Genomic DNA, 27,714 nt, shown 5'->3' on the forward strand with positions numbered 1-27,714 from the left:
ACCGTAAAACCCAGCATTAACGTCCGCAAATCATCAGACACAACAGGGTTATTCCCTAATTGCACTGTAGATTTACAGCCCAATATATTATTCCAGAAAAACAACTAACAGGGGGTAATGAATGAATAGATCCACACATGATGTTATTGTTATACGATGGGACAGATCACCTAAAATAATTCAGTTTTAATGGTAAAGGGTAATAAAGAGTATTAAACATTACGCACTACACACACACACACACACACACACACACAAATACATGGGGCATTTATTTTTATTTTGTGAATAATGTTTAGTACTCTTCATCATAAATTATTTGATGTATATAAGCTTTAATTTATTTTTGCAGTGTCATTGCGTTGTGATTTCTGTTTTAAAATCCATGCCAAATAACACTGCACAATACTGTAAGTAAAACTATAATAAATATATGTCTGCCATTCAAGATATATAAGTATAACATGGTATTTGTGTAGATACCCCCACCCTTATTTATTTATTTATTTTTACCTCTCAGGGCTGAATACTCAATCTTCTGCTTGATCTTGGTCCTGTCCACGAGGACAGCGAAGGTGTTCGTCAGGAGCAGCTGGCGCGGGCGAGGCTTGAAGCCCTTTCTGTCATATTTAATGACTGAAACTCCGTACTGAGAAGCACAAAGAGACACACGCCACCATAAGGTAGGTGAAAAGCCATTATGCACTATCTCACAGGAGCATTTTCATTACAAATATTACTTCACAAACAGCATTCCTACCTGCACTTTGTCATTGCCAAGAGTCTGGATGACTTTGAGACTGATCTGCTCGCGCTCTGCGTCCAGTAAAGAGAAAGCCTCTCTGAATGTTGCATTGTGTTTTAATAGCATATTTAAAGTGCGACATGTGTACAGTAGGTAACCTCGTGCTTGTGGCCGAATACTCACCAAGCCTAGAGTCCAAAAAGAGCCTGCCAACACTCTGAGGGTAACTTTCTTTCTCATCCTTGAAGATCTCACTTGCTACAACTTTCTGCATCATCTACAGCAGAAGATCAAACTGTTAGGTATCAACATGTCAGTCATTACAAAGGTAAAAAGTCACACCATCTTTTAAACACACCTGCTTCTTCCATTCAGGCTGGATCCTCTGGCAATACTTCATCACCATGTTCCTCATGTGCAGCCTCCGCAGGTGCTCCGAGGCCTGAAGGACACCACGGAAACCATCATGTAGAAAGTGTAGACTTAGTGACTCTCATCTGATGATGAGGAGTGAGTACCTCAGTGAGAGAGGGAGGAGGTGTCAGCCAGCTTTTGTCCAGAACACTTGTGGGCAGGTTTTTGCTTAGCTTCATGAGAAAAGAATAGCGCACATGATCCAAGAAATAGTCGTTGTAGGAGCAGTACTCTTCATGACGGTAGATGAAGCCCTTTATGAATCTAACGAAGGCGGGGACAAGCAAAAAGACAGAGGCCAAAGTCTCTCAGCTGTATTAAACATGTAAAATGTGACGGCAAACATTTAAAAAGTATTTTTTAGTCACCTGCGTATCAACTCGGCAGCATGACGTCGCCGCTTAGCTCTCCTGCGTCCTTTCATCCCTCGCCATGCAGACTGGATCATGATCACTACGGTAATAACAACATAACTTTTACACAAGAAACTCAACCAAAGAGAACATTCCAAGGTCACAGTTTACTTAAGTAAACCTGAATCACTATAACAGTAAAGTAAAATTAAAGTAGCTTTTTTCTGAACTGCTCAATAGAACATAATGTGACTGACTTTTGCACAACTTAGTGAAAATGTTGGTTAGTAAATTTAGGAAAGGATTTGGATAAAATGGCACCGCTGGACCATGTTTTAAAAATGACACTGCGTTACTTTCTAAACTTTTGCATCACATGGCTTCTGGCATCGCCCACTTGTTTGCTGTATCAGTATGAGGAGCTTAAATGGCCGGTAAGTGTAGTTCAGGTGGAGGAGTGGGTTGTATGTTAAAAACAAGATGAATATTGGTTGTATATCAGAGCAAGATATGAAATTCCAACTTGATCCTGGCATCTAGCATATCCTGGGATGAGTACGTCATGGTAAGACAATGTTAAAATGTTAGCCAAAAGAGCAGCTAGAAACAGCCTGTAGGGGGCAGTTTGAGGTGAGTATGGTTTGTACTTGGAGGTCTGTAATGAATTCTGCAAAAAATGGATGAATGTGATTATGTATATAAGAGATTGTGCACAATAGTTAGCGACACCAGCAACCATAGTCAATTGTCTTCCGGGGGCCAGAGCAGGCGACATTGAAGGAAATTTGAAACTGCTGGCTAAGGCTAAGCGTAAATTTGGTAAGATTGTAATTCACGTCGGCAGTAATGACACCCGGTTACGCCAATCGGAGGTCACTAAAATTAACATTGAATCGGTGTGTAACTTTGCAAAAACAATGTCGGACTCTGTAGTTTTCTCTGGGCCCCTCCCCAATCAGACCGGGAGTGACATGTTTAGCCGCATGTTCTCCTTGAATTGCTGGCTGTCTGAGTGGTGTCCAAAAAATGAGGTGGGCTTCATAGATAATTGGCAAAGCTTCTGGGGAAAACCTGGTCTTGTTAGGAGAGACGGCAGCCATCCCACTTTGGATGGAGCAGCTCTCATTTCTAGAAATCTGGCCAATTTTCTTAAATCCTCCAAACCGTGACTATCCAGGGTTGGGACCAGGAAGCAGAGTTGTAGTCTTACACACCTCTCTGCAGCTTCTCTCCCCCTGCCATCCCCTCATTACCCCCATCCCCGTAGAGACGGTGCCTGCTCCCAGACTACCAATAACCAGCAAAAATCTATTTAAGCATAAAAATTCAAAAAGAAAAAATAATATAGCACCTTCAACTGCACCACAGACTAAAACAGTTAAATGTGGTCTATTAAACATTAGGTCTCTCTCTTCTAAGTCCCTGTTGGTAAATGATATAATAATTGATCAACATATTGATTTATTCTGCCTAACAGAAACCTGGTTACAGCAGGATGAATATGTTAGTTTAAATGAGTCAACACCCCCGAGTCACACTAACTGTCAGAATGCTCGTAGCACGGGCCGGGGTGGAGGATTAGCAGCAATCTTCCATTCCAGCTTATTAATTAATCCAAAACCCAGACGGAGCTTTAATTCATTTGAAAGCTTGTCTCTTAGTCTTGTCCATCCAAATTGGAAGTCCCAAAAACCAGTTTTATTTGTTATTATCTATCGTCCACCTGGTCGTTACTGTGAGTTTCTCTGTGAATTTTCAGACCTTTTGTCTGACTTAGTGCTTAGCTCAGATAAGATAATTATAGTGGGCGATTTTAACATCCACACAGATGCTGAGAATGACAGCCTCAACACTGCATTTAATCTATTATTAGACTCTATTGGCTTTGCTCAAAAAGTAAATGAGTCCACCCACCACTTTAATCATATCTTAGATCTTGTTCTGACTTATGGTATGGAAATAGAAGACTTAACAGTATTCCCTGATAACTCCCTTCTGTCTGATCATTTCTTAATAACATTTACATTTACTCTGATGGACTACCCAGCAGTGGGGAATAAGTTTCATTACACTAGAAGTCTTTCAGAAAGCGCTGTAACTAGGTTTAAGGATATGATTCCTTCTTTATGTTCTCTAATGCCATATACCAACACAGTGCAGAGTAGCTACCTAAACTCTGTAAGGGAGATAGAGTATCTCGTCAATAGTTTTACATCCTAATTGAAGACAACTTTGGATGCTGTAGCTCCTCTGAAAAAGAGAGCTTTAAATCAGAAGTGTCTGACTCCGTGGTATAACTCACAAACTCGTAGCTTAAAGCAGATAACCCGTAAGTTGGAGAGGAAATGGCGTCTCACTAATTTAGAAGATCTTCACTTAGCCTGGAAAAAGAGTCTGTTGCTCTATAAAAAAGCCCTTCGTAAAGCTAGGACATCTTTCTACTCATCACTAATTGAAGAAAATAAGAACAACCCCAGGTTTCTTTTCAGCACTGTAGCCAGGCTGACAAAGAGTCAGAGCTCTATTGAGCTGAGTATTCCATTAACTTTAACTAGTAATGACTTCATGACTTTCTTTGCTAACAAAATTTTAACTATTAGAGAAAAAATTCCTCATAACCATCCCAAAGACGTATCGTTATCTTTGGCTGCTTTCAGTGATGCCGGTATTTGGTTAGACTCTTTCTCTCCGATTGTTCTGTCTGAGTTATTCTCATTAGTTACTTCATCCAAACCATCAACATGTTTATTAGACCCCATTCCTACCAGGCTGCTCAAGGAAGCCCTACCATTATTTAATGCTTCGATCTTAAATATGATCAATCTATCTTTGTTAGTTGGCTATGTACCACAGGCTTTTAAGGTGGCAGTAATTAAACCATTACTTAAAAAGCCATCACTTGACCCAGCTATCTTAGCTAATTATAGGCCAATCTCCAACCTTCCTTTTCTCTCAAAAATTCTTGAAAGGGTAGTTGTAAAACAGCTAACTGATCATCTGCAGAGGAATGGTCTATTTGAAGAGTTTCAGTCAGGTTTTAGAATTCATCATAGTACAGAAACAGCATTAGTGAAGGTTACAAATGATCTTCTTATGGCCTCGGACAGTGGACTCATCTCTGTGCTTGTTCTGTTAGATCTCAGTGCTGCTTTTGATACTGTTGACCATAAAATTTTATTACAGAGATTAGAGCATGCCATAGGTATTAAAGGCACTGCGCTGCGGTGGTTTGAATCATATTTGTCTAATAGATTACAATTTGTTCATGTAAATGGGGAATCTTCTTCACAGACTAAAGTTAATTATGGAGTTCCACAAGGTTCTGTGCTAGGACCAATTTTATTCACTTTATACATGCTTCCCTTAGGCAGTATTATTAGACGGTATTGCTTAAATTTTCATTGTTACGCAGATGATACCCAGCTTTATCTATCCATGAAGCCAGAGGACACACACCAATTAGCTAAACTGCAGGATTGTCTTACAGACATAAAGACATGGATGACCTCTAATTTCCTGCTTTTAAACTCAGATAAAACTGAAGTTATTGTACTTGGCCCCACAAATCTTAGAAACATGGTGTCTAACCAGATCCTTACTCTGGATGGCATTACCCTGACCTCTAGTAATACTGTGAGAAATCTTGGAGTCATTTTTGATCAGGATATGTCATTCAAAGTGCATATTAAACAAATATGTAGGACTGCTTTTTTGCATTTACGCAATATCTCTAAAATCAGAAAGGTCTTGTCTCAGAGTGATGCTGAAAAACTAATTCATGCATTTATTTCCTCTAGGCTGGACTATTGTAATTCATTATTATCAGGTTGTCCTAAAAGTTCCCTAAAAAGCCTTCAGTTAATTCAAAATGCTGCAGCTAGAGTACTGACGGGGACTAGAAGGAGAGAGCATATCTCACCCATATTGGCCTCTCTTCATTGGCTTCCTGTTAATTCTAGAATAGAATTTAAAATTCTTCTTCTTACTTATAAGGTTTTGAATAATCAGGTCCCATCTTATCTTAGGGACCTCGTAGTACCATATTACCCCAATAGAGCGCTTCGCTCTCAGACTGCAGGCTTACTTGTAGTTCCTAGGGTTTGTAAGAGTAGAATGGGAGGCAGAGCCTTCAGCTTTCAGGCTCCTCTCCTGTGGAACCAGCTCCCAATTCAGATCAGGGAGACAGACACCCTCTCTACTTTTAAGATTAGGCTTAAAACTTTCCTTTTTGCTAAAGCTTATAGTTAGGGCTGGATCAGGTGACCCTGAACCATCCCTTAGTTATGCTGCTATAGACGTAGACTGCTGGGGGGTTCCCATGATGCACTGTTTCTTTTTCTTTTTGCTCTGTATGCACCACTCTGCATTTAATCATTAGTGATCGATCTCTGCTCCCCTCCACAGCATGTCTTTTTCCTGGTTCTCTCCCTCAGCCCCAACCAGTCCCAGCAGAAGACTGCCCCTCCCTGAGCCTGGTTCTGCTGGAGGTTTCTTCCTGTTAAAAGGGAGTTTTTCCTTCCCACTGTAGCCAAGTGCTTGCTCACAGGGGGTCGTTTTGACCGTTGGGGTTTTACATAATTATTGTATGGCCTTGCCTTACAATATAAAGCGCCTTGGGGCAACTGTTTGTTGTGATTTGGCGCTATATAAAAAAAAATTGATTGATTGATTGATTGAATACCAGTGATAAAACCTGACAAACATAAATAAAGCTTATTCAAAATAGCATATTAATGCTGCATTCTAACTAAAATCAGGTTCATACATACAGTATATACATACATGTATATAAAGAGTATTAAACATTACACACACACACACACATATATACATATACATATATATATATACATATATATATATATATAAAGATATGTCCTGGTAGTCAGGAGGATATATACACTCAACAAAAATATAAACGCAACACTTTTGGTTTTGCTCCCATTTTGTATGAGATGAACTCAAAGATCTAAAACTTTTTCCACAGACACAATATCACCATTTCCCTCAAATATTGTTCACAAACCAGTCTAAATCTGTGATAGTGAGCACTTCTCCTTTGCTGAGATAATCCATCCCACCTCACAGGTGGCCTTTTATTGTGGGCAGTCTAAGGCACACCTGTGCACTAATCATGGTGTCTAATCAGCATCTTGGTATGGCACACCTGTGAGGTGGGATGGATTATCTCAGCAAAGGAGAAGTGCTCACTATCACAGATTTCAACTGGTTTGTGAACAATATTTGAGGGAAATGGTGATATTGTGTATGTGGAAAAAGTTTTAGATCTTTGAGTTCATCTCATACAAAATGGGAGCAAAACCAAAAGTGTTGCGTTTATATTTTTGTTGAGTATATATATATATCCTATTTTGGAACGGAGTAACAGTTTCATGCTGACTACAAGTAAGACCATGATAAAAGTGGACAGCCTGAGGTGTTCAAACCTGCGCGCCTGATGCGTTGGTATTTGGCTCGCTCTCTGTAGCCTCTCCACTCCGTCTGCAGGGTCAAAGCTGGAAAACATCAGATGGTAAAGCTGAACAGATGTCTCTCTGGTGTACAAATTGCAGTAGTTCAATGCAGATTTTATTATGCTTTTTAGTGGCACCGTTTCAACAACAGATACAGCATCAGACGTTTGACTTTGTATGCAATGTGGACATTATATGTTCACTTTTTCATAGTTGCAATCACAGCAAAAATTTTATGAATAATATGAAACACCTCACAGTGTAATAACAACATCATAAAGGAAGTCATTAAAAACAGTCACAGACCCAACAGGCAGCTACTTCCACTCTGCTTTAGCAGAGTACATCATATTACATAAGTGTTACTTTTGTCTCATACCGTGGACAGTAGTTATTTTACTGTTTGAGTGATGTGAACTGTTCAGTGACCGTAATGACATCCTCCAGGTTTGGTAATCTGTTAGTCTGTGTACACTAAACTCTGTAATCCAGTGGATAGATAGCATTAATATTTTGTAAACAGATGGTTGTTGGCTCATGGGAGAATTGGACTCTATTGAGATCCCACTGGTGGGTTCAAATTTAGGTAAAGAAGACAAAATAAAATGTTCCCAATAGGTGATGCGTGACATCCGTTTAGGACAGCCTATTTTCCGGCACCAAATCCATCCAGCTCAACTTCACTGATATAGCTGATTTAAGTAGTTCGAATGCAACACAGACAGCCCCCCAACAAGGCACTTCTGACACCTGTCACAATCACGTGTCGGCAGATTGTGGTGGCCTGGAAGCCGGATATTGCATTGCTTTCATTGTGAGGATGTTGAAAAGTTCCACCACCGCTGGCTGTGAGAGCAGCAACACACAACACATACTGTAGCTGTGTGCACTCTAAGTTTATATTTTCAGCTTTTTCCACTTGCTTCAGCAACAAGTTCAAACCAGGTTATGGACTAGGCAAGTATATTATTGCTGTGTGCCGGAGTCTAGAACATTGGGTGGCTGCTTTCTTGCAGGGGGTTAGCTTGATTCTTTTCCTGCATACAGTGAGGGAGAACATCATGATACTACCTGGATAAGTGTTTGCCTCAACTTCTGGTAAGAAGTCAGTCATGTTCTACCTCATTCATTAGATAAATGGGGATCTCAGAAGAGCCTAACTGGGTGAAATCCTGCACTACTGCTACTTACCCATCTCTGGCTTTTTTGCTTCGAGTGCATCCTCAGTGGCAAACAGTGTTTTGGGGAAACGGATAAAAATTTTTGACCTGCAGAATATGGAGAAAAACTTTGACCAGCACAATCCAAGAGTTTTATCCAAACTACGCTGAAATGTTGCTTGCTATAACTTTTAGTGTTACTTATATGTACTGTAGCAGTGTTGACACTATGCATATCACCTGCCCAGCTTGTAGTCTTCTGGCTTGTATCCCAAGTGTTGGGCCAGTGTGGAAACACCATCAACAAGCCTTCCATGCCAATTGGGCCACGTCTCAGGACACAGAGGTTTGTACCTGAAGACACATTTCAGAATTATAGTTGCGGATAAAGATGAGCAGTCTCTGAGGAAGTGAGTCATCCAGACAGGAAGTCAGTCACCTCTGCAGGAATGCTTCAAAGCGACGACGATAGGCAAAGCCAGCTCTCCTGACCCTCAGGTTTTCCATCAGGCCCAGGTACTTCACTTGGTGTCTTACCAGAACTTCATCAAACCGACCTGCCAAATTGAGGGTGATATTATTCACCAGTGAACGCTATACAGTTAAACAACACATGGCTCATATGGCCCATTATTTACTATAAATTCTCAAACTTTTACTGGGATATTTACCTCAAACTAACAGTACCAAGACAAAATGCTCTTATAAACAAGACTTTATTCCAAATCTACCCCATATTTTCTTGATAAAACCCCTTCCGTTTTCTCATTGTGTTCTCTGAGGTATTGTGCTATTGTTGCTATTGGTGTGAATACAATTACTTCTTTTGACAGTTTGGAAAGCCTGGAAGCATTTTGACTTTGAAATATGTGATTAACTCTGTGGTTCACAGACTCACCTCCACATTCAAGTCATTTTACCATACCGTCAGATATTCCCCTTTTAAGGTACTTGCATATAGTGTAATGCCAATGTGTTGCATATCAAAATGTTTTGAACAATCTCAGCTTTCTGAATGAGAGACATGCTTGTCTAGATCACCATCAAAAAGATACAATTTGGATCTAAGTTGAAAATATGAAATGTGTTTTTAGTTATTCTTCAAATTTTCAGTGAAAATAAACATTTATTCATGTAGATTAACTGTTTTTGTCTTTAAAAGGGGTTTACCAAAGTCTGTGGGTCACATATACAATGGAATACATGCAAAAAAAAAAAAAATTAGATCAATGTATAATGACTTTTAACAAAAAGTGCACCACAGCACAACAGCACTGCCCACTGGGAGTTGCATGACAGTGACCTGGTGAATTGCAAAAGAGCATAAAAATTATATCAATTATCAGTGTCAGCTGGATGTCATGTGTCTTCAAATAAACCTTATGGAATGAATAAAATCCCTCAGTGATGAAAACGCCAACATCTATATCACAAAACTGTCTATAAGTGCTGCATTAAAAACCTAAAAAAAATGCTATGGTGATCCTGAAAAAAAAAAAAACATGTTTTTTTCTTTCTTTGGGTAAAGCACTAAAAACTCAAATGAAACTGTTTTCAGGTCAGTGGCTAGTTGTTTATTGGTTTGTTAGAATCCGGGACTGACGCATGCCTCAGCCACTTGAAAAGAGACACAGACTGGCGATGCCGGACTATGTGGAGTTCGTCTTATAGGATTGGCTGGGCATGATGATCATCTCAGGGGAAGATGGTAACTACAGCTGAGAAATTGTTGTTTTGGGAAGTGGTCGAATGAAGTCTCTGATATTTTGTCACAGATTTATTAATGAAAATATGACAAAAGGTTGATCTCGATACATCAGAGTGTCCATGGACCCCAAAGGGCTAAAAATGACTAAATTCTGTTTTTATTTAAATACGAAAAAGTGGAAACAAGCAGGTTATGTGCCAGTGCATGTACAGTTCCCACACTGACTGCAGCCTATGAATAAGAAATTTTAAAGTGTTTTAATATCTTTCAACACCAGAGGGTGCCAAATAATTCGAAAATTTCAAAGCATTGGTTTTGAATCACTTGGTGATGTAGCACAGCTTGTGATTCATCCATTTTATGCAGATTCTGGAACAATGGTCGAAACAGTTACTGAAGCCAGGTCACCAGGTCGTTATCGTTAGGGGAAGTGATGGTCTAGTGGTTAAGGTGTTGGGCTTGAGTCCAGAAGATCATGGGTTCAAATCCCCACCTGACTGGAAAATCACTAAGGGCCCTTGGGCAAGGCCTTTAATCCCCTATTGCTCCCGGTGTGTAGTGAGCGCCTTGTATGGCAGCACCCTGACATCGGGGTGAATGTGAGGCATAATTGTAAAGTGCTTTGAGCGTCTGATGCAGATGGAAAAGCGCTATATAAATGCAGTCCATTTATTGTAAATAAAAAATTTATTCTTAATAACTTACCTGGTTAAATAAAGGCTAAATCAAAGCAGCAGTGTTTTGAGGTACTGTCAGTAATTTTCAATGCCCATGAAATGTTTGAACAACATCCCCAGCCACATGTTCTATCTATCCTTTCAACCTGATTTTATTCCACTGTTCTGTTGTATATTTTGTCTGGAATTTGCCACATCATGTTTCTCGCTATGTTTGCCAGGCAGAATGACTGAGCACACGACATGTCCAGTGTTCAGGAGGCAGAAAAACTACATGAGATTTCAACCACAGCTGTTCAGAATTTGGGATCATTTATTCATTATCTGCTAACCATCCAGCAGGTGACAGACACGATTGTAGGATATTACAGGGAAAGCAAATCTGCTCTTTCAATCAATCTGGTGCATCAAATCTCACTTGATGCACTGGGGTTTGACCTCATTACAGGTTCTTTTAATATGATGTGTCAGAAGATGATAGCATTTATTGATTTTTAGTTATTGTCTACACAAGCTGGCTGTGATGGACTAATCCACTCACTCAATCAATTACAGTTTTGCTGACCACACCGGTGCAGAGAACAGTAGAATCATTACGATACAGCTGCTGTAACCTGAAATAAATCAAAGTGTGCCCCAGTATTATTTATAATAAAATCTTGGCTTCTATTTAAGAATGCACAGTTTGCATAGATACATACAACCCCTGGCAATAATTATGGAATCACCGGCCTCGGAGGATGTTCAGTCAGTTGTTTAATTTTGTAGAAAAAAAGCAGATCACAGACATGACACAAAACTAAAGTCATTTCAAATGGCAACTTTCTGGCTTTAAGAAACACTATAAGAAATCAGGAAAAAAAATTGTGGCAGTCAGTAACGGTTAATTTTTTAGACCAAGCAGAGGGAAAAAAATATGGACTCACTCAATTCTGAGGAATAAATTATGGAATCACCCTGTAATTTACATCCCCAAAACTAACACCTGCATCAAATCAGATGTGCTCATTAGTCTGCATCTAAAAAGGAGTGATCACACCTTGGAGAGCTGTTGCACCAAGTGGACTGACATGAATCATGGCTCCAACACGAGAGATATCAATTGAAACAAAGGAGAGGATTATCAAACTCTTAAAAGAGGGTAAATCATCACGCAATGTTGCAAAAGATGTTGGCTGTTCCCAGTCAGCTGTGTCTAAACTCTGGAGCAAATACAAACAACATGGGAAGGTTGTTAAAGGCAAACATACTGGTAGACCAAGAAAGACATCAAAGTGTCAAGACAGAAAACTTAAAGCAATATGTCTCAAAAATCGAAAATGCACAACAAAACAAATGAGGAACGAATGGGAGGAAACTGGAGTCAACGTCTGTGACCGAACTGTGAGAAACCGCCTAAAGGAAATGGGATTTTTTTTAAATTTTCTTTACTTCCCTGTCTTCTCCTCTGGCCCCAGCCGTGTGAGCCGTATGTTGTCGGCGTTGCTGGAGTGGTGCAGTTTGGTTGTGCTGGGCGTTTCCCAGATAACCTCTGCATCCGGGAGGGGGGGGGGGGTTCGGGGGGTTGTTTTTTTGTTGATTCCCTGTTCCACCTCCGGCTTCAGCGTGCCTTTGAGCCGTATGCCATCGGCGTAGCTGAGGTTTGGGGCAGTGGAATATACCCGCAGCTGGTGGCTGGTTTAAAAGTCGGAGGGGTGGCGCCGTCTTGTGCCGTACGCCATTACCGCTGTTCCACTCCTCCCGGTTGACTTTCGGGGTATAGTCATGGTTGGTGACACTGGACATACTTCCAGTTTCCACTGCGCTGAGGGGGTGGGGTTGGGGTTGTTGTTTTGATTGTATGTTTTTTTTTTTTTCCCCCCAGTTTCCGCCCTCTGGGTGTGACTGTGGTGTCCTCTGGGGGGGAAAGGACTGTGGGTCCATCTAGCCGTAGACGGCCGGGGCTGGGTCTGTTAGTCATGGGGGGGGCGTCTCCTGGGGTTTGATGGAACGGTCCTCTGGGAGGCGCTGGGAGTCCCCGTGGGTGACTTTGGATCCCAGAGGGACCTCGGCTGTGGTTATTACTCCTGGAGCTGGCGGGATGTCCTCTGGGGGGTGTTGGTCCCTACATGTCATCCGGGGGGGGTGTAAGAGTTTTTTTTTTTTTTTGCAAGCTTAAGTTTGGGTTGTGTTTTTTCTTTTCTCCTCTTCCCAGGGTTTGATGGGACGGTCCTCTGGGGAGGGGGGGTTGGTATGGTTGTTTGTCTTTTTTTCTTTTTTTTGTCTTATGACAAAGCAGACTTTAACACACAGTCGGAAGAAGGCTGAGTGCACAGGTTCAAGAACTCCTGGCCAAAATTATGCAAAGTGAACAACTAAAGTAAGAGTTGACAGGAATGAACGCAAAGATGCAGTCAGAGGTGGAGACTCTAACAGGTTTGCTAAATGAAACAGAGGGCAAGACCATTAAAGTCAAAAAAGGATATCTCTGCACTGGAGTGTCAGCTGCGGAGCAGTCTACTGCAGACAGGCTCAGGGTGAGAAAGGATGAGCTCCAGGATGAGAGTGATAGTCTCGGCACAAAGTTCCCTGTTGACAGAGAAGAGGCGGCTGGAAGCGTGCATTATCCAGCTGAAGGAAGAATTAGAGAAGCTCAACATTGAGAGGATCAATGACTGCATGAAGAAATTAACATTGCAGGTGGAGCAGCTGATGATGGAGCTGTCGTCAGAGCACAGTAACGCACAACTCCTGGAGACGGGCCTTTCCCAGCTGGATCGTCAGCACAAGGAGCTGAAACTGAAGCTGCAGGAGGTGTTTTTTGTTCCCAGCCAACATTCCAGCCATGGTCCCTGGAGGGGGGCTTTGTTTTTTCTGGCCCAGGTTCGTATGGTCGCCGGGAGGCTTCCCGTGAGGGTGGGGTACTGTTGTGGGCTGGGGTGTTTGGCTGGCTTGGTTTTTGTTTTCTGTTTCTCCCACCAGGTGGTATGCATTCAGGACTGAGTGGCTGAGCATTAGGACCTCACCCTGAACACCTGAGGCTTGTTTTCACGTGCAGGTCATCAGGACTCACAGCTGTGGTGTATTTTGTCTTGATCAGAGATTGCTACATTTAAACCTTGAATGCACAGTGTGTGATTGCCAGAGACTCGACCTTGTGAGCAGACATGTGAGATCGACGTCAGGAGAACAATCTCACCGTTACGGACGCAGAGACCGCTCCAGGTTTGACGCCACAGTCTGTGAAGGAGGATTGGGTGAGGTCTCACGCTCTTCAGCACACTTCCTGAGGTAATTTGGTTTTGGTGACTTTTATGAAGTAATGACAGTGGATTTGGTGTCCCTCACACCTTGTTGTATCGAGCTGTCACATTATGCTAATTGTCTAATCAGCTTCTGCTGCAGTGGAGATTTGAACTGAGTTGTTCCGTGCCTGCAGGGTGAGAAGCTGATGTATAGATTTAAGCCAGGAAGTGTTTGCTGATTGCGTGCACCTTTGAGTTGTGTCTCTCTGTGTGGAGTTGGACTCACCTCCATGTTTTCTTTCTTCACAGACTTGGTTTGTCGCAGCCACCTGGGGGGTGTCGGCGAGGTCCCTGGGTGCTGTGGCTCCGGACCGTTTCCACTGTTGAGAGCGCGCCGTGTTTCCACCTCACCAGACCGCGGACTTTTTAGTTGTTTAGCACTTCACTCACTGTTATGTTTATTAAATTCTGTTATCTTTTGAACCGTGCTCTGCTTATTTATGCTGGGTCCTTTCAAACGCTGGGTCGGTGCTCCGAATGGGCTAAGGAAAAGCAATCGTGGACTGTGGATGAATGGATGAAAGTCATATTCAGTGATGAATCTCGAATCTGCATTGGGCAAGGTGATGATGCTGGAACTTTTGTTTGGTGCCGTTCCAATGAGATTTATAAAGATGACTGCCTGAAGAGAACATGTAAATTTCCACAGTCACTGATGATATGGGGCTGCATGTCAGGTAAAGGCACTGGGGAGATGGCTGTCATTACATCATCAATAAATGCACAAGTTTACGTTGATATTTTGGACACTTTTCTTATCCCATCAATTGAAAGGATGTTTGGGGATGATGAAATCATTTTTCAAGATAATGCATCTTGCCATAGAGCAAAAACTGTGAAAACATTCCTTGTAAAAAGACACACAGGGTCAATGTCATGGCCTGCAAATAGTCCGGATCTTAATCCAATTGAAAATCTTTGGTAGAAGTTGAAGAAAATGGTCCATGACAAGGCTCCAACCTGCAAAGCTGATCTGGCAACAGCAATCAGAGAAAGTTGGAGCCAGATTGATGAAGAGCACTGTTTGTCACTCATTAAGTCCATGCCTCAGAGACTGCAAGCTGTTATAAAAGCCAGAGGTGGTGCAACAAAATACTAGTGATGTGTTGGAGCGTTCTTTTGTTTTTCATGATTCCATAATTTGTTTCCTCAGAATTGAGTGATTCCATATTTTTTTCCCTCTGCTTGGTCTAAAAAAGTAACCGTTACTGACTGCCACAATTTTTTTTTACTGATTTCTTATAGTGTTTCTTAAAGCCAGAAAGTTGCCATTTGAAATTACTTTAGTTTTGTGTCATGTCTGTGATCTGCTTTTTTTCTACAAAATTAAACAACTGAATGAACATCCTCTGAGGCCGGTGATTCCATAATTTTTGCCAGGGGTTGTATAGTAAACCTTTATCACATTCAAGTATACCTGGCTGCTTGCCATCGTTAGGTTTGATGCAGCGCACATACGATGGCTCCTTTGACATGAGGATCTCCATCAGTTTCATCAGGCTGTTTTTAAACTGAGTAGCCGCCTGCAAAAGAGACATGACTGTGGGATCAACTACAGAGAGAGAGAGAGAGAGAGAGAGATTCTCACCATCTCAGGTCGTTTCTGGTCTATCACTTCCTCTCTGTGGAAGCAATGCTTTAGGATCTGGTTGTCTGACTGGCACATGACCTGAGACAAAACCACATGACCACACATCAACACTGCACACAGGCTGCAGCAACACACACATTTGTAAAAGTGTGCCACAGCCTTGTTCCATTTCATTCTCCTCACCTCCTTAAGGTTCCTATTCAGCAAATCATTGTTCTTATCCAGAAAACCTGAATGGTGGATAAAAGCAGTTTATTAGTGGGTAAACTACCAGCTGTGTGAGCACCAAACTCTATTTTCATCAATTATCTATTAACTATTAACTATCGGTGTACATCAGCCAGTGTTTGATGATAACATCCATTCAAAGGCTTGACAACAATCGGTGTGGCTGGCATGAGCCAAAGACATGATGGCGTGAATAAAAATAGGCCATTGGTTGTTCCTGTGATAAGTGACAGCTTACCGGTGACGTTGTAGTTGACCTCTCCGGCATAATGCAGCAGCCTGAATTCCTCTCTACTAATTATCCTGCGAATTTTTCCATTTGCCAGCTTGTGACTGAAATAGATACATATACACAACAACATGTATAAACATGCACACACCTGCTCAACATTTTTTGCACAACACTATATTTCATGGCACAAAAATAAACTTAAGCTAAAGTGTTCCAGGCCACAAGTAAATCAGTTTTGTTGAGTTATGGAAGGTGCACACCCCCCAAAAACACACACACACACACACACACACACACACACACACACACACACACACACACACACACACACACACACACACACACACACACACACACACACACACACACACACACAAAGTGTATTTTAAATATATAAACGGACTGCACTTCTATAATGTGTTTACATTTGATGTAGATGCTCACAGTGGTTTATTAATGTACGTATAGTATAATATATTCGTATATACGTATATGTATAATATATTTTGTTGCAACAGAAAGTCCCTCAGGTTTTAAATCTCCAAATTGCTCCCGGTGTGTCGATGAGCACCTTGCATTTCAGCATTGCAGCCCATTTTATTTTGATTACCCACACAATGTACAACCAAATCGGTGTTGTAAACATCCCTGACTGAACCGACAGAGTTCTCCTTCATCTATAGGACCTACATGTGGCTGTTGTCTCAAGTGAGTATGTTATGAGCTGTGAGCTGGCCTTTACAGGTCACAGGACATGCTGAGACTGTCCTGTCTATGTGAAAGTATTGTGTGAATGTGTGGAGTACTTTCAGCCAGGGGCACCACCACAGATTTTGGGCCCCATGAAAAGAAATTTAACTGGGCCCCCCCAATATTATTTTGCCAGTATTATAATTGTATTAGGGGCCTCTATCGGCCCCTGTCAATCATGGGCCTCTAGAATTCTTCTCCTTATTCCCCCCTTTTTGGCACCTCTGCTTTCAGCAATAAGTTACTGATTTTTGCAACACCTGTTTGAGTCTGGGACCATGCCGCAGTACCATGCTTTGCCACATCCACCACATCACAGACAATACAGGTGCTAATACAGGTGCACAGCTAATCAACTCCTACTAGACACCTGAATTAGCAAATCAGCTTGCGGCAGAGCAGGGAGAGAGATGAAAAATGTAGAGGTTCAGGGGTCCTTGAGGACCAGATTGAGAACCCCTGGACTAAAGAGTTAGTATGTAGCTTCCGCAGTTGCCTTAGAATGCAGAAATAAGATTTTTTAAATTTTCAGAGGGAGGGTGGGGGTTATACCTTTGGCACACCCAACCAATTTCACCCCCCCCCCCACCCCTCGCCCGCCCCAACACACTCCATTTCACCTGAAGTTACACCCACCCCTGTATTAGCAAACATAAAAGATGCTCACGTGACAAAATGAGCATGGCCTCCCAAAGTGTCTTCCAGTTTCTCCAAGAAGGAGACGTCGCACGTTTCTCCAGGTCTCAGACACTCCTCATTCTGAGAACACAGACAGACTCTGTTTGCCTTCAGTAACTGAGAGCCAAATAACACCACATACTGCCCAGAGGTGCAACAGACAAAAGACTATGGTACGCACCAGAATGGAGATGATGCCTTTGTGCTTTTCTTCAATCAGGTCGCAAATGATCTTGTTGTCAAAGTACTGCACAGTCTCCCACTAAAGTTAGAGGGGTGCAAATGTAATGTTCTCATGGCAGCCTAAATAGAACAACTAAAACACCTACTTATTGACTGTGTAAGACTCACTCCAATTCCTTCTGTTTCGTACTCATCCTGCTCAGATCTGAGGGTGAGCTCGATAAAAAGCTGCTGTAGCTTCTCGTTGCAGTAGTTGATGCAAAACTGTTCAAAACTGTGAGAACAAGTTTAACTATGGCAGACAATACACACTATAGCTTTGTGCAAAAGGTCCATAGAAACAACATGAAAAATTATTTGATTTATAGACTGTGCTGACAATGAAATTAAGATATGAGACACAACACAACTCACCTGTTGTGCTGTAGGACCTCAAAGCCATAGATATCTAGCAGCCCAATAACTGAAGCGCTCTTACTGGTGTAGTAGACGTCATCCTGCAAAGTATATACACCCATCACACCATCTGCAAATACACAGGTAACTCACAAACCCTATGACAGAGTTTCCACCGCTGTCTTTGGGCCCTATATTGACAGTCTACAGTTCATAGGCTACTGGACATAGTGCAAATCCAAGTGGATCATCTCATTTGTGCTATTTAGAGGATGCTTAATCTGAGTGCAAAGTTGGGTCCTGGGTGGTAAGGGGTTGGAGTTATCATCTTCATTTTGCTATGCTGCTTTATCCACACACGCCACTGTCAAATCTCAAGTTATGCAATTGATCCGATCCTACTACTTGACTGGGATACCACTTGGGAACACCTGAAGCCATGAACATGTTTCTCCATATAAATCTGAACTTGCATCAGGAAGGCATTTGTGCCCAATCCTAAAGCAGATCTGTACCAGCAAACCACGGAACCGGAGGCAGCCCAAAGAAATAAAATAGTCATGGGTGTTTGGACATAAATGAAATAAACCAATAAGAACATCATGTTTCATCCTCTTTAAGAGCTGGAGTGTGCCAAGCCAACAATGCTTTGCTACTGACAAACCTGGCTCAAGTGAGAGGTTTTCTGGTGAATTACAGAGTTTTCACCAATCTGTCAGTGCACCTCAGTGGACAGCAGCCACCAAAGTTCCCTGAGGTGAAGGATTAATGTGAAATTTTGTATTTTCCCATGACAGTTCTTTGTTTAACAGTTGTTTTTTTGGTACTGTTTTGTTGTGTATTTAAGCAGGGTGTATGAGCATCATGAGCCTGCTTATGTAAGGTGCATTTGAGTGTTTAAGTGCCACACATACCCTGGACTGGACTTTAGATCAGGTTTTTGCTGGTCTATGGCACAATCACTTTCTGCTTCCAGATGATGCACCAATGTATTGCCTGATCACACCTTATTTTTAGACCAATACACATGGAAGCACAAATAAATACCTTCTACCTTTGTGCCAGGTGGAAGGTAGTTCCCTTTGAGTTGTCAGAGCTGTGATCATCACCTTGAAAGCCATCGACTGATTTATCTTCTCCACCAGCCAAGTGAAGGTCCGACCATACACAGCTTTGGCTAAGGCGTCACGGGCGGACACGGCTTGTTCAAAATTTAGGGGACTGATCATCTGTAATAGAAGAGTACAAACACAAAACATTAAAACTGCACAGCACAGCTTAAACATGAGAAGCAAAGGCAATCTCAAGCAATCAAGCGATCATCACCTCCTCTCCTTTGGCAGTAAATTTCTTGTGAGTGAGTGCCTCCCCGAGGGCTGAGCCATCAACACCCAACAGCTGGAAAACAGCACATCTGCTCTCAGCGCTGACGTTTTGTGCATATTTGAACATCCATCAACACTACTGGGATTGTTCTGACCTTTGCAACGTTCCTTATTGGAGTCTCAGTGGTGATATGAGTGTCTCCATTCTCCTCTTCCCCAAACTGAGTATTTCCCAGGTGGAGAACGCTGGCAATGATATCGAACAAACTCTGAGGCCAGACAGGAAGATCCGTTAATCACCTCTTAATCATTTTAATAACCAGCTGTTTAAAAAAACAACAAAAAAACAAAAAACAAAAACAAATAATTATTTAACTTTTACCAATGTCCCAGAGAATATGATCATGAAACAAATAAAACATGCTTGCAAAAGTACCAGCTGTCAAAATTTATCGTATGAAAAGTAATCCCATAATGCTGCAGTATGTGCCCAAGGGGTGCTATATAAAGGGAGAAAAGCAGGGGGCCTAAGACAGATGCCTGTAGAACCCAATAATTCATGTCGCCAAGGTTAGAGGTAGTGTTGTTGTAGAAGACACAATGAGAGTGACTGGTTAGGTATGATGTCAACCATGCAAGGACATTCCCAGTAATCTCTAGCCTATCGAGTAGAATATGATGATCCATGGTATCAAACGCAGCACTAAGATCTAACAGCACCAGAACCGTAGTGGTGTCTGAATCCATTTGGAAGCAGAATGTTATTTACCACTTTAGTGAGAGCTGTCTCTGTGGAATGGTATGTTCTAAAAGCAGACTGCAGAGGCTGAAAGAGATGATTCTTTGTAAGGTGGTCCACGAGCTGCTGTGAAACCGCTTTTTCCAGAATTTTAGAACAAAGTGATAGGTTTGATATCGGCCTATAGTTTTTCAATACACTAGTGTTAAGAGTAGATTTCTTAAGTAATGTTTAATTACTGCAGATTTGAAAGATTTAGCAACAGATCCAGAGGTTAATGACAGGTTGATCATTTCCAACACAGTAGACTCAAGGGTGGGTCACAGGTCCTTAAACAGTTTTATTGGCATAGGGTTGAATAGACAGGTTGTGCATTTAGCAGAAGTTACAAGTTTCGTCAGCACGTCCAGTGAAATAATATCAAATTCAGTAAATCTAGGTAATGTATCAGTGATGGCACCTACATCAATAACAGGGTGTAACAGCTGGACTAAGGCATGCTGGGATAGCGGCGGCTGGGGCACAGTGGATGAGAAATGCTGTTTTGTGGGAGCATAAACACATTATGCATAGGTTTAGGTCATTCTATTGTGGATTTAATACAGCAAGTTATTGTTTATTAGGCTGTGTTATTTATGTCTCCCCAAGTGTAATTTACAGGTGTTTAAAATCGATTTTAAAATTTTTTAGAAACTTAGAATATAATGACAAAACACATGATTATAAAGATTTCTTCAAAATTATTAAATATATGCTGATGCATATACAAACTATAATCCAGCAAACCAGCTATGTAATGTGTGAGCGTCTTATATAGTGATATACAGTAGTGTTCAGAATAATAGTAGTGCTATGTGACTAAAGATTAATCCAGGTTTTGAGTATATTTCTTATTGTTACATGGGAAACAAGGTACCAGTAGATTCAGTAGATTCTCACAAATCCAACAAGACCAAGCATTCATGATATGCACACTCTTAAGGCTATGAAATTGGGCTATTAGTAAAAAAAAGTAGAAAATGGGGTGTTCACAATAATAGTAGTGTGGCATTCAGTCAGTGAGTTCGTCACTTTTGTGGAACAAACAGGTGTGAATCAGGTGTCCCCTATTTAAGGATGAAGCCAGCACCTGTTGAACATGCTTTTCTCTTTGAAAGCCTGAGGAAAATGGGACGTTCAAGACACTGTTCAGAAGAACAGCGTAGTTTGATTAAAAAGTTGACTGGAGAGGGGGACACTTATACGCAGGTGCAAAAAATTATAGGCTGTTCATCTACAGTGATCTCCAATGCTTTAAAATGGACAACAAAACCAGAGGCGCATGGAAGAAAATGGAAGACAACCATCCAAATGGATAGAAGAATAACCAGAATGGCAAAGGCTCACCCATTGATCAGCTCCAGGATGATCAAAGACAGTCTGGAGTTACCTGTAAGTGCTGTGACAGAAGACACCTGTGTGAAGCTAATTTATTTGCAAGAATCCCCCACAAAGTCCCTCTGTTAAATAAAAGACATGTGCCGAAGAGGTTACAATTTGCCAAAGAACACATCAACTGGCCTAAAGAGAAATGGAGGAATATTTTGTGGACTGATGAGAGTAAAATTGTTCTTTTTCCAAGGGCCGCAGACAGTTTGTGAGACGACCCCCAAACTCTGAATTCAAGCCACAGTTCACAGTAAAGACAGTGAAGCATGGTGGTGCAAGCATCATGATATGGGCATGTTTCTCCTACTATGGTGTTGGGTCTATATATCGCATACCAGGTATCATGGATCAGTTTGGATATGTCAAAATACTTGAAAAGGTCATGTTGCCTTATGCTGAAGAGGACATGCCCTTGAAATTGGTGTTTCAACAAGACAATGACCCCAAGCACACTAGTAAACGAGCAAAATCTTGGTTCCAAGCCAACAAAATTAATGCCTCGAAGATGTGAAGAAATCATGAAAAACTGTGGATTTTTGAGAATCTACTGAATCTACTGGTATCTTCCCATGTAACAATCAGAAATATACTCAAAAACCTGGATTAATCTTTTTAGTCACATAGCACTACTATTATTCTGAACAGTACTGTAAGTCCTTTAGAAACTATTATAAATACAACTGTCATAATTTCTGTTCAAACATGAAAACTGTTGTTTATATACACAAATTATAGCATTAATTCATGGAAAAATAAATGTATAAGCTTCAACAAGTAATATTTGTCATCCAGTTGATACTGGGGCTTAGTAAATCACTTTCTAGACTGATTCACTGTGCCGCAATTCACTGTGCCCCGGGTGCATGTGACACACATGAGTCATATTATCAAATATTTGACAGTCTGGAGAAGACATAACACATGCTCATCAGTTGGACAGGGTAGCCTTCTAATAATTTTTTGGGCCACCTTTCCTCTGTTGTGAGAAATAAATACAGACACTGACATCCACAAAATTTACTTTTGATAGCAAAAAACTGACTTCATTTGCCACTTAGTTTAACCTTTAATGTATCCAAAAACAAAACACTAATTTATAAGGGGGATGTCTTTATGCATAAACATATGACATAGCTGCTGTAAATATATATGTAGTATTGCAGATATAGCTACTGATTCACTGTGCCCTGTGATTCACCGTGCCCCAGTTTACCCTATATTTAACCTAATGTTATCCATTTTTTTCTTGAAGCAATCGAAGAAGTCTTGGGCTGTAAAGGAGGGACAAACAGGTGGTTGTCCATGAATAAGTGCTCTCACCGTGTCGAACAAGAACTTTGAATTATACTTGTTTTTGTTGATCAAATCAGAGTAATAGGTCCACTTTGTAGCCAGTAGTGCATGGTTATAGTCAAAGATAGCATCACGCCATGCAAGGTGGAATACTTCTAGTTTTGAACTACGCCATTTTCGTTCTAGACTTCTAGCCTTATGCTTGAGGCCACGTAAGTAATCACTGAACCAAGGTGAGTGTCTTTTTTTTGGGGGGGGGGGGTGGTTAATGTAGGTGGAGTAATCATGTCAAGTGTGGTTGTGAGCGCTGACTTTAAACTATCCACAAGACTATCTACTGAATTGTCATTTTACAAAAGTGACACTAAGATATCAGGCAGTCTAGCTCCAAGTTTAATTGCAGCTGAGAGTTGCTGTGTCACCGTGACAACAAATAAGGTTTTCATTCCAGAAGGCTTATTTATATGAATATTGAAGTCACCAATAATCAGAATGTTATCTGCACAGGTTGCCAAATTAGAGATAAACTCACCAAATTCAACTAAAAATTCAGAATATGGGCCCGGGGTTCTATATATAGTGACAAAATAACATGGTTGATTTTTATTCTTCTGACCTTGGCTATGCGTAGTATCCTGGGCAGAGCAGAGTCTAATGTTCAAATGATTCTATTTTAGACCCCTAACAGTCAGTAAACTAAACCCAGGTTTATGAATTAGAGTAACACCCCCGTCTTGCTTCACATCATGAGGGACGTGACCAGATGTGTCCGCCGGTGTACAGGCTTCATTTAAGGGCAGGACAGTAGTAGGTTTAAGCCAGGTTTCACATAAACCAATCATATCTAAGCAGTGATCCATAATTAGATCATTTATCAAACGTGATTTTGAGGACAGTGACCTTATGTTAATGGGACCCAAATTAAGGACCTCAGTGGGGTTGACATTTGGACTACTGGGATTTGGGAGTGGTTCCAGAGTAATATATATAAGATGGTCTGAAATCAGGTTTGGGTTTATGAAGTTCCACGTGGGTTGAAGGTAGCAGACATGGACTATTTGACATTACAGGAACAGCCAGTGGGGCACCCTCAATTTTACTGTTTTCCAAAGTAGTAATGAGAATTAAGTTTGCAAAACATGTCCCTCTAAGCTCTTTATGGGTATGTCTGTGGAAACAGGTCACAGTCTCAATTTGAAAAAATTCCCTTCCTGCCACATAAACTACACGATCACCAAAGAGAATTTTCTGCGCAAATTTCCCCACTAAGCTAATGGATCCCAAAACATGAAAAGAAAACACCCATCTGACAACTGTAACTAAGCAAAGTTACTGACCTGCACTTCTTCCTCAGTGAAGCCAACAACAAGCAAAGCCTTCATCACCACCTTCCAATTATTCTTGTCGTTAATGGAGCTAACTCTGGGACAGTTACCCTGAAAAACATCATGATATATTAAACCCCAACAGATAATATGACTGCATAGACTGTCCTCTGAAATGAAATGTGAAAATTCATCCTGTGCACTCAAATCTGTGCAACATCTTATACACACACACACACACACACACACACACACACACACACACACACACACACACACACACACACACACACACACACACACACACACACACACACACACACACACACACACACACGCATATACCTTGACCAGATATGGGTAGTTCTGAGGGTTTCTTTCCAGGTCCAGTCTGTTAAGCAGATCATCGTCCCCACCTTCCAGAAGCTGATAGAAGATGTGGAAGTTCCTCTCACCATGGTTCTGGTAGACCACACGGGACTTCTCTAACAGGTAGTTAAGTATGTGAGCGCCCACTGGCGCTCCCTAGGTGAGATTTTAGAAATAAACAGGAACAGTCGGGAATAGATAAGCACAGGATCATGTTAAGGGCCCTATCTTGCATGGGCTAAAGTGCACACTTTGCTTTTTCAGAGCAGCATCTTCATCCATCGTAGGTTGCAGGGGACAAAAGGTTATATTTAGGCTTTGTCTCAGTTTAGAAACTGCATCCTTTGAAGGCTGCACAGCCAGTCTGCTCTGTGTAAGCCTGATCCTGTCAGATCTCAGAAGCTAAGCAGTGAGGGAATCTGGTTAGTACTTGGATGGTCTTCGGAAGACCAGTGGCTGTGTGTGTTTCTCCAGGTAAAAACTGGAGTTGCTTCACGGAGGGCATCCGGCGTAAAAATACTAATGCGGATCTGACTGCATCCACTGTGGCGACTCCGAACAAGAACGGGAGCAGCCGAATGGACAACAACGACATCCTTTGAAGGCTTCATTTGTTAACTGCATGCATCATAGTGGCACAACTAGGCTGTCTCATTTTGAAGCCTCCTTGAAATGCAGCCAGAGAATGCACACTTCCTTCTCCAAAACATCATTTGTGGACCAAATAATATCAACAGTCATTGCTAACTAATGTTTCTAAGTAAAGTTAGCATTGAAAAATGATTACTAAACACACCCTCTACAATACGAGCTTGTAGCGTGCAGCTGTCAAGGTTGCTAGGCAACAAGGGCTAGGGCTAGCTGAAGGTAATGACACAATCACAAAGTGTTCTGTGGGCTAGACCGTCTCATTTCAAAATGTTGGTTCAGGCTTCCACTGTCTCAAAAGACAAGATCTTTGCAAAACACAGCTTTCGTAGGATACGGTCCCTTAATTGGGACACAGCCTTAGTCAATTAATTAGTCATGGGTGTGTTTTGGGCATAACATGAAATAAACCAATAAGAAGGTAATATTCCGTCCCTTTAAGGAACACATCTGCATACAACTGCACAAGCAGAGAACAGCCACCAAAGTTCCCTGAGGTGAAGCAGTCAAGTTGTAAGGTAAAATTTTGTATAGTTCCATTTGTGTTTAGTTTTATTTTGTTTAATTTCTGGTCTCAGTTCAGTTTCATTGTGTGTACACAAAGAGTAAATCCTGAACCTGTGTATGTCAGATGCAGGTTTTTGGGGGCAATTGCTTTCTGCTGCCTCATGACAGGAACAATCCAGCAGTGCACCTGACCACACTCAGTTTAAGGCCAACATGCTTATGAGTGCACAGTTAAGGACAAGTGCACTCGCTATTTAAAATCATGGGTGCTGGGCATGAAAATGACTATGGTGATTGGAAACTACCAATGAAACTTGCACTACATCACACTGCTTGGCACCAGGTGTAAGGTAGGCCCTCTAAATGTTTAAGCTGTATTGTTGCCTGTATGGTGTAAGCACAAAGCACATATGTTTTACATAAATGCAAATTGGAGACATTTACCCGAAAGTCAAACAGGATTTCCATGTATTTCCCAAAGCGGCTGGAGTTGTCATTCCTAAATGTTTTTGCATTGCCAAATGCCTGCACAAAGCAGAAGACCCAGCAAATTAGAATAAGCAACTGAAACAACAATAAAAACAACAATAGAATGATAGAATCAAACAATCAAGACAATCAAGACAAAGAAATAAAAATTATTTTCAAATCAGGAACAAGGAAAATTAATGGTACACAGGAAATCAATGTTTCTTGATCAATCAGATCTAGCACTGTTAATGACACGCAACAACAACAACAATAATAACAATAATAATAATAATGCCTCTAAAGTTAATATTTCAATAAAATACCTCCAGGACAGGGTTGGACTGCAGTAAGCATTCGCCAAGCATAGCCATGGTATTACTAGCAGGGCAGGTGACAGCATAGTAGAGGAGGATCTTCTTGGAGGCCTCAGTTTTACCCGCTCCACTCTCCCCAGATATGAGAATACACTGGTCCTTCCTCTCAGTGCGCATGGCTCGGTAAGTGTTGTCTGACAAGGCATAGCTGAGGGAGTCCAAGAAAATTGAATTCAAGGTGTGCAAAAATTACCAAACGGCAGGTAAAAAGCTGTTGTACGAGATGTTTCCCCATGAGAGATGACTGACATGTGAGGAGATATCTCGTAGAAGCTGACCCCTCTGTAGCGTTCCATCTGCTGTTTGGAGTAAATCTCCAGCTCTTTGTAAGGATTCACAGACACCAACACCGAGCCGATGTACGTCTGAGTCAAAATATTAAGAGGCAAAACGACGTATTTAAACATAATATCTCACCGTATGAAGTGAAATGTCTGGAAACATGAGGAGAAATTTCATTACATAGATAAGATTTTCTCTGAAGCGTCGTCGCAGGTTCTCTATGAAGGCTGCCTCACTGGTGTAGTTTTCCAGCAAGACGAAATCCTGCACCCCGACCCTGTCCCGAGCAGTTAGCGCACTCTCCATCACCAGGCGCACTCTTCCTTCAACATCCATATCCTGCAAGAAGACAAGTCAAGTCAAGTCAACTTTATTTGTCAATTGTGCAATGCATACATAGACATATTGAGAATTGAAATTCCGTTACTCTCAGTCTCCCAGACAATAGAGAGTAAAAAAACCCCCACAACAGTAGATGCAGCCAAAACAATGAGATTAAACCTCACAGATAAATAAATAAAGAAGCAAAAAGAGGGTTCGATTCCCCCTGTGGCCTTTCTGTGTGGAGTTTGTATGTTCTCCACGTGTTTGCGTGGGTTCCCTCTGGGCGCTCCAACTTCCTCCCACATCCAAAGACATGCAGGTTAGGTGGATTGGAAACTTTAAATTGTCCTTAGGTGTGTGTGCGGGTGTGAATGTGATTGTCTGTCTATATGTGGCCCTGTGACAGATTGGCGTCCTGTTCAGGGTGTACCGCGCCTCACGCCCTATGACTGCTGGGATAGGCTCCAAACCCGTCGTGACCCTTAATTGGAGTAAGTGGTTGAAGATGAGTGAGTGAGTGTGAGAAGCAAATGGACACAGTTCAGCTGTGCTGGTTCAGCCCGATTTCCTCCAAACATCCCATACGACAAATAAAGCACCAAATGAATGAATCTTTGAATATATGTGAGTTATTTTGGTCAGTTGATTTTTCACTAACTGTTTGTCTGTCTATATGTGGTCCTGCAATAGACTGGTGTCTTGTCCAGGGTGTACCCTGCACCCAATGACTGCTGGGAAAGGCTCCAGCGCCCCCGT

At 41.5% G+C, this 27,714-nt stretch overlaps 1 protein-coding gene across 1 annotated transcript in view; it reads right to left on the reverse strand.

Moving 5' to 3' along the window:
- Positions 1-27,714, reverse strand: part of myo1ca (myosin Ic, paralog a) — a 61,737-nt gene that overhangs the window by 5,917 nt on the left and 28,106 nt on the right. Inside the window, exons 2-28 of the mRNA XM_034178689.1 lie at positions 26,815-26,973; positions 26,602-26,717; positions 26,302-26,500; positions 25,952-26,032; positions 24,329-24,508; positions 23,996-24,094; positions 19,354-19,467; positions 19,200-19,271; positions 18,983-19,102; positions 17,892-17,974; positions 17,646-17,751; positions 17,476-17,556; positions 17,284-17,375; positions 15,873-15,967; positions 15,590-15,636; positions 15,404-15,484; positions 15,233-15,338; positions 8,586-8,703; positions 8,387-8,500; positions 8,178-8,254; positions 6,960-7,028; positions 1,528-1,612; positions 1,264-1,423; positions 1,104-1,187; positions 929-1,022; positions 761-816; positions 514-649 (exon numbers count right to left, since the gene is read on the reverse strand). Coding sequence (XP_034034580.1) covers positions 514-649; positions 761-816; positions 929-1,022; positions 1,104-1,187; positions 1,264-1,423; positions 1,528-1,612; positions 6,960-7,028; positions 8,178-8,254; positions 8,387-8,500; positions 8,586-8,703; positions 15,233-15,338; positions 15,404-15,484; positions 15,590-15,636; positions 15,873-15,967; positions 17,284-17,375; positions 17,476-17,556; positions 17,646-17,751; positions 17,892-17,974; positions 18,983-19,102; positions 19,200-19,271; positions 19,354-19,467; positions 23,996-24,094; positions 24,329-24,508; positions 25,952-26,032; positions 26,302-26,500; positions 26,602-26,717; positions 26,815-26,973 — 2,824 coding nt within the window. The remainder of the gene's footprint in view (positions 1-513; positions 650-760; positions 817-928; positions 1,023-1,103; positions 1,188-1,263; positions 1,424-1,527; positions 1,613-6,959; positions 7,029-8,177; positions 8,255-8,386; positions 8,501-8,585; positions 8,704-15,232; positions 15,339-15,403; positions 15,485-15,589; positions 15,637-15,872; positions 15,968-17,283; positions 17,376-17,475; positions 17,557-17,645; positions 17,752-17,891; positions 17,975-18,982; positions 19,103-19,199; positions 19,272-19,353; positions 19,468-23,995; positions 24,095-24,328; positions 24,509-25,951; positions 26,033-26,301; positions 26,501-26,601; positions 26,718-26,814; positions 26,974-27,714) is intronic.

Source organism: Thalassophryne amazonica, chromosome 9, assembly GCF_902500255.1.
Source record: "Thalassophryne amazonica chromosome 9, fThaAma1.1, whole genome shotgun sequence".
Classification (NCBI taxonomy): domain Eukaryota; kingdom Metazoa; phylum Chordata; class Actinopteri; order Batrachoidiformes; family Batrachoididae; genus Thalassophryne; species Thalassophryne amazonica.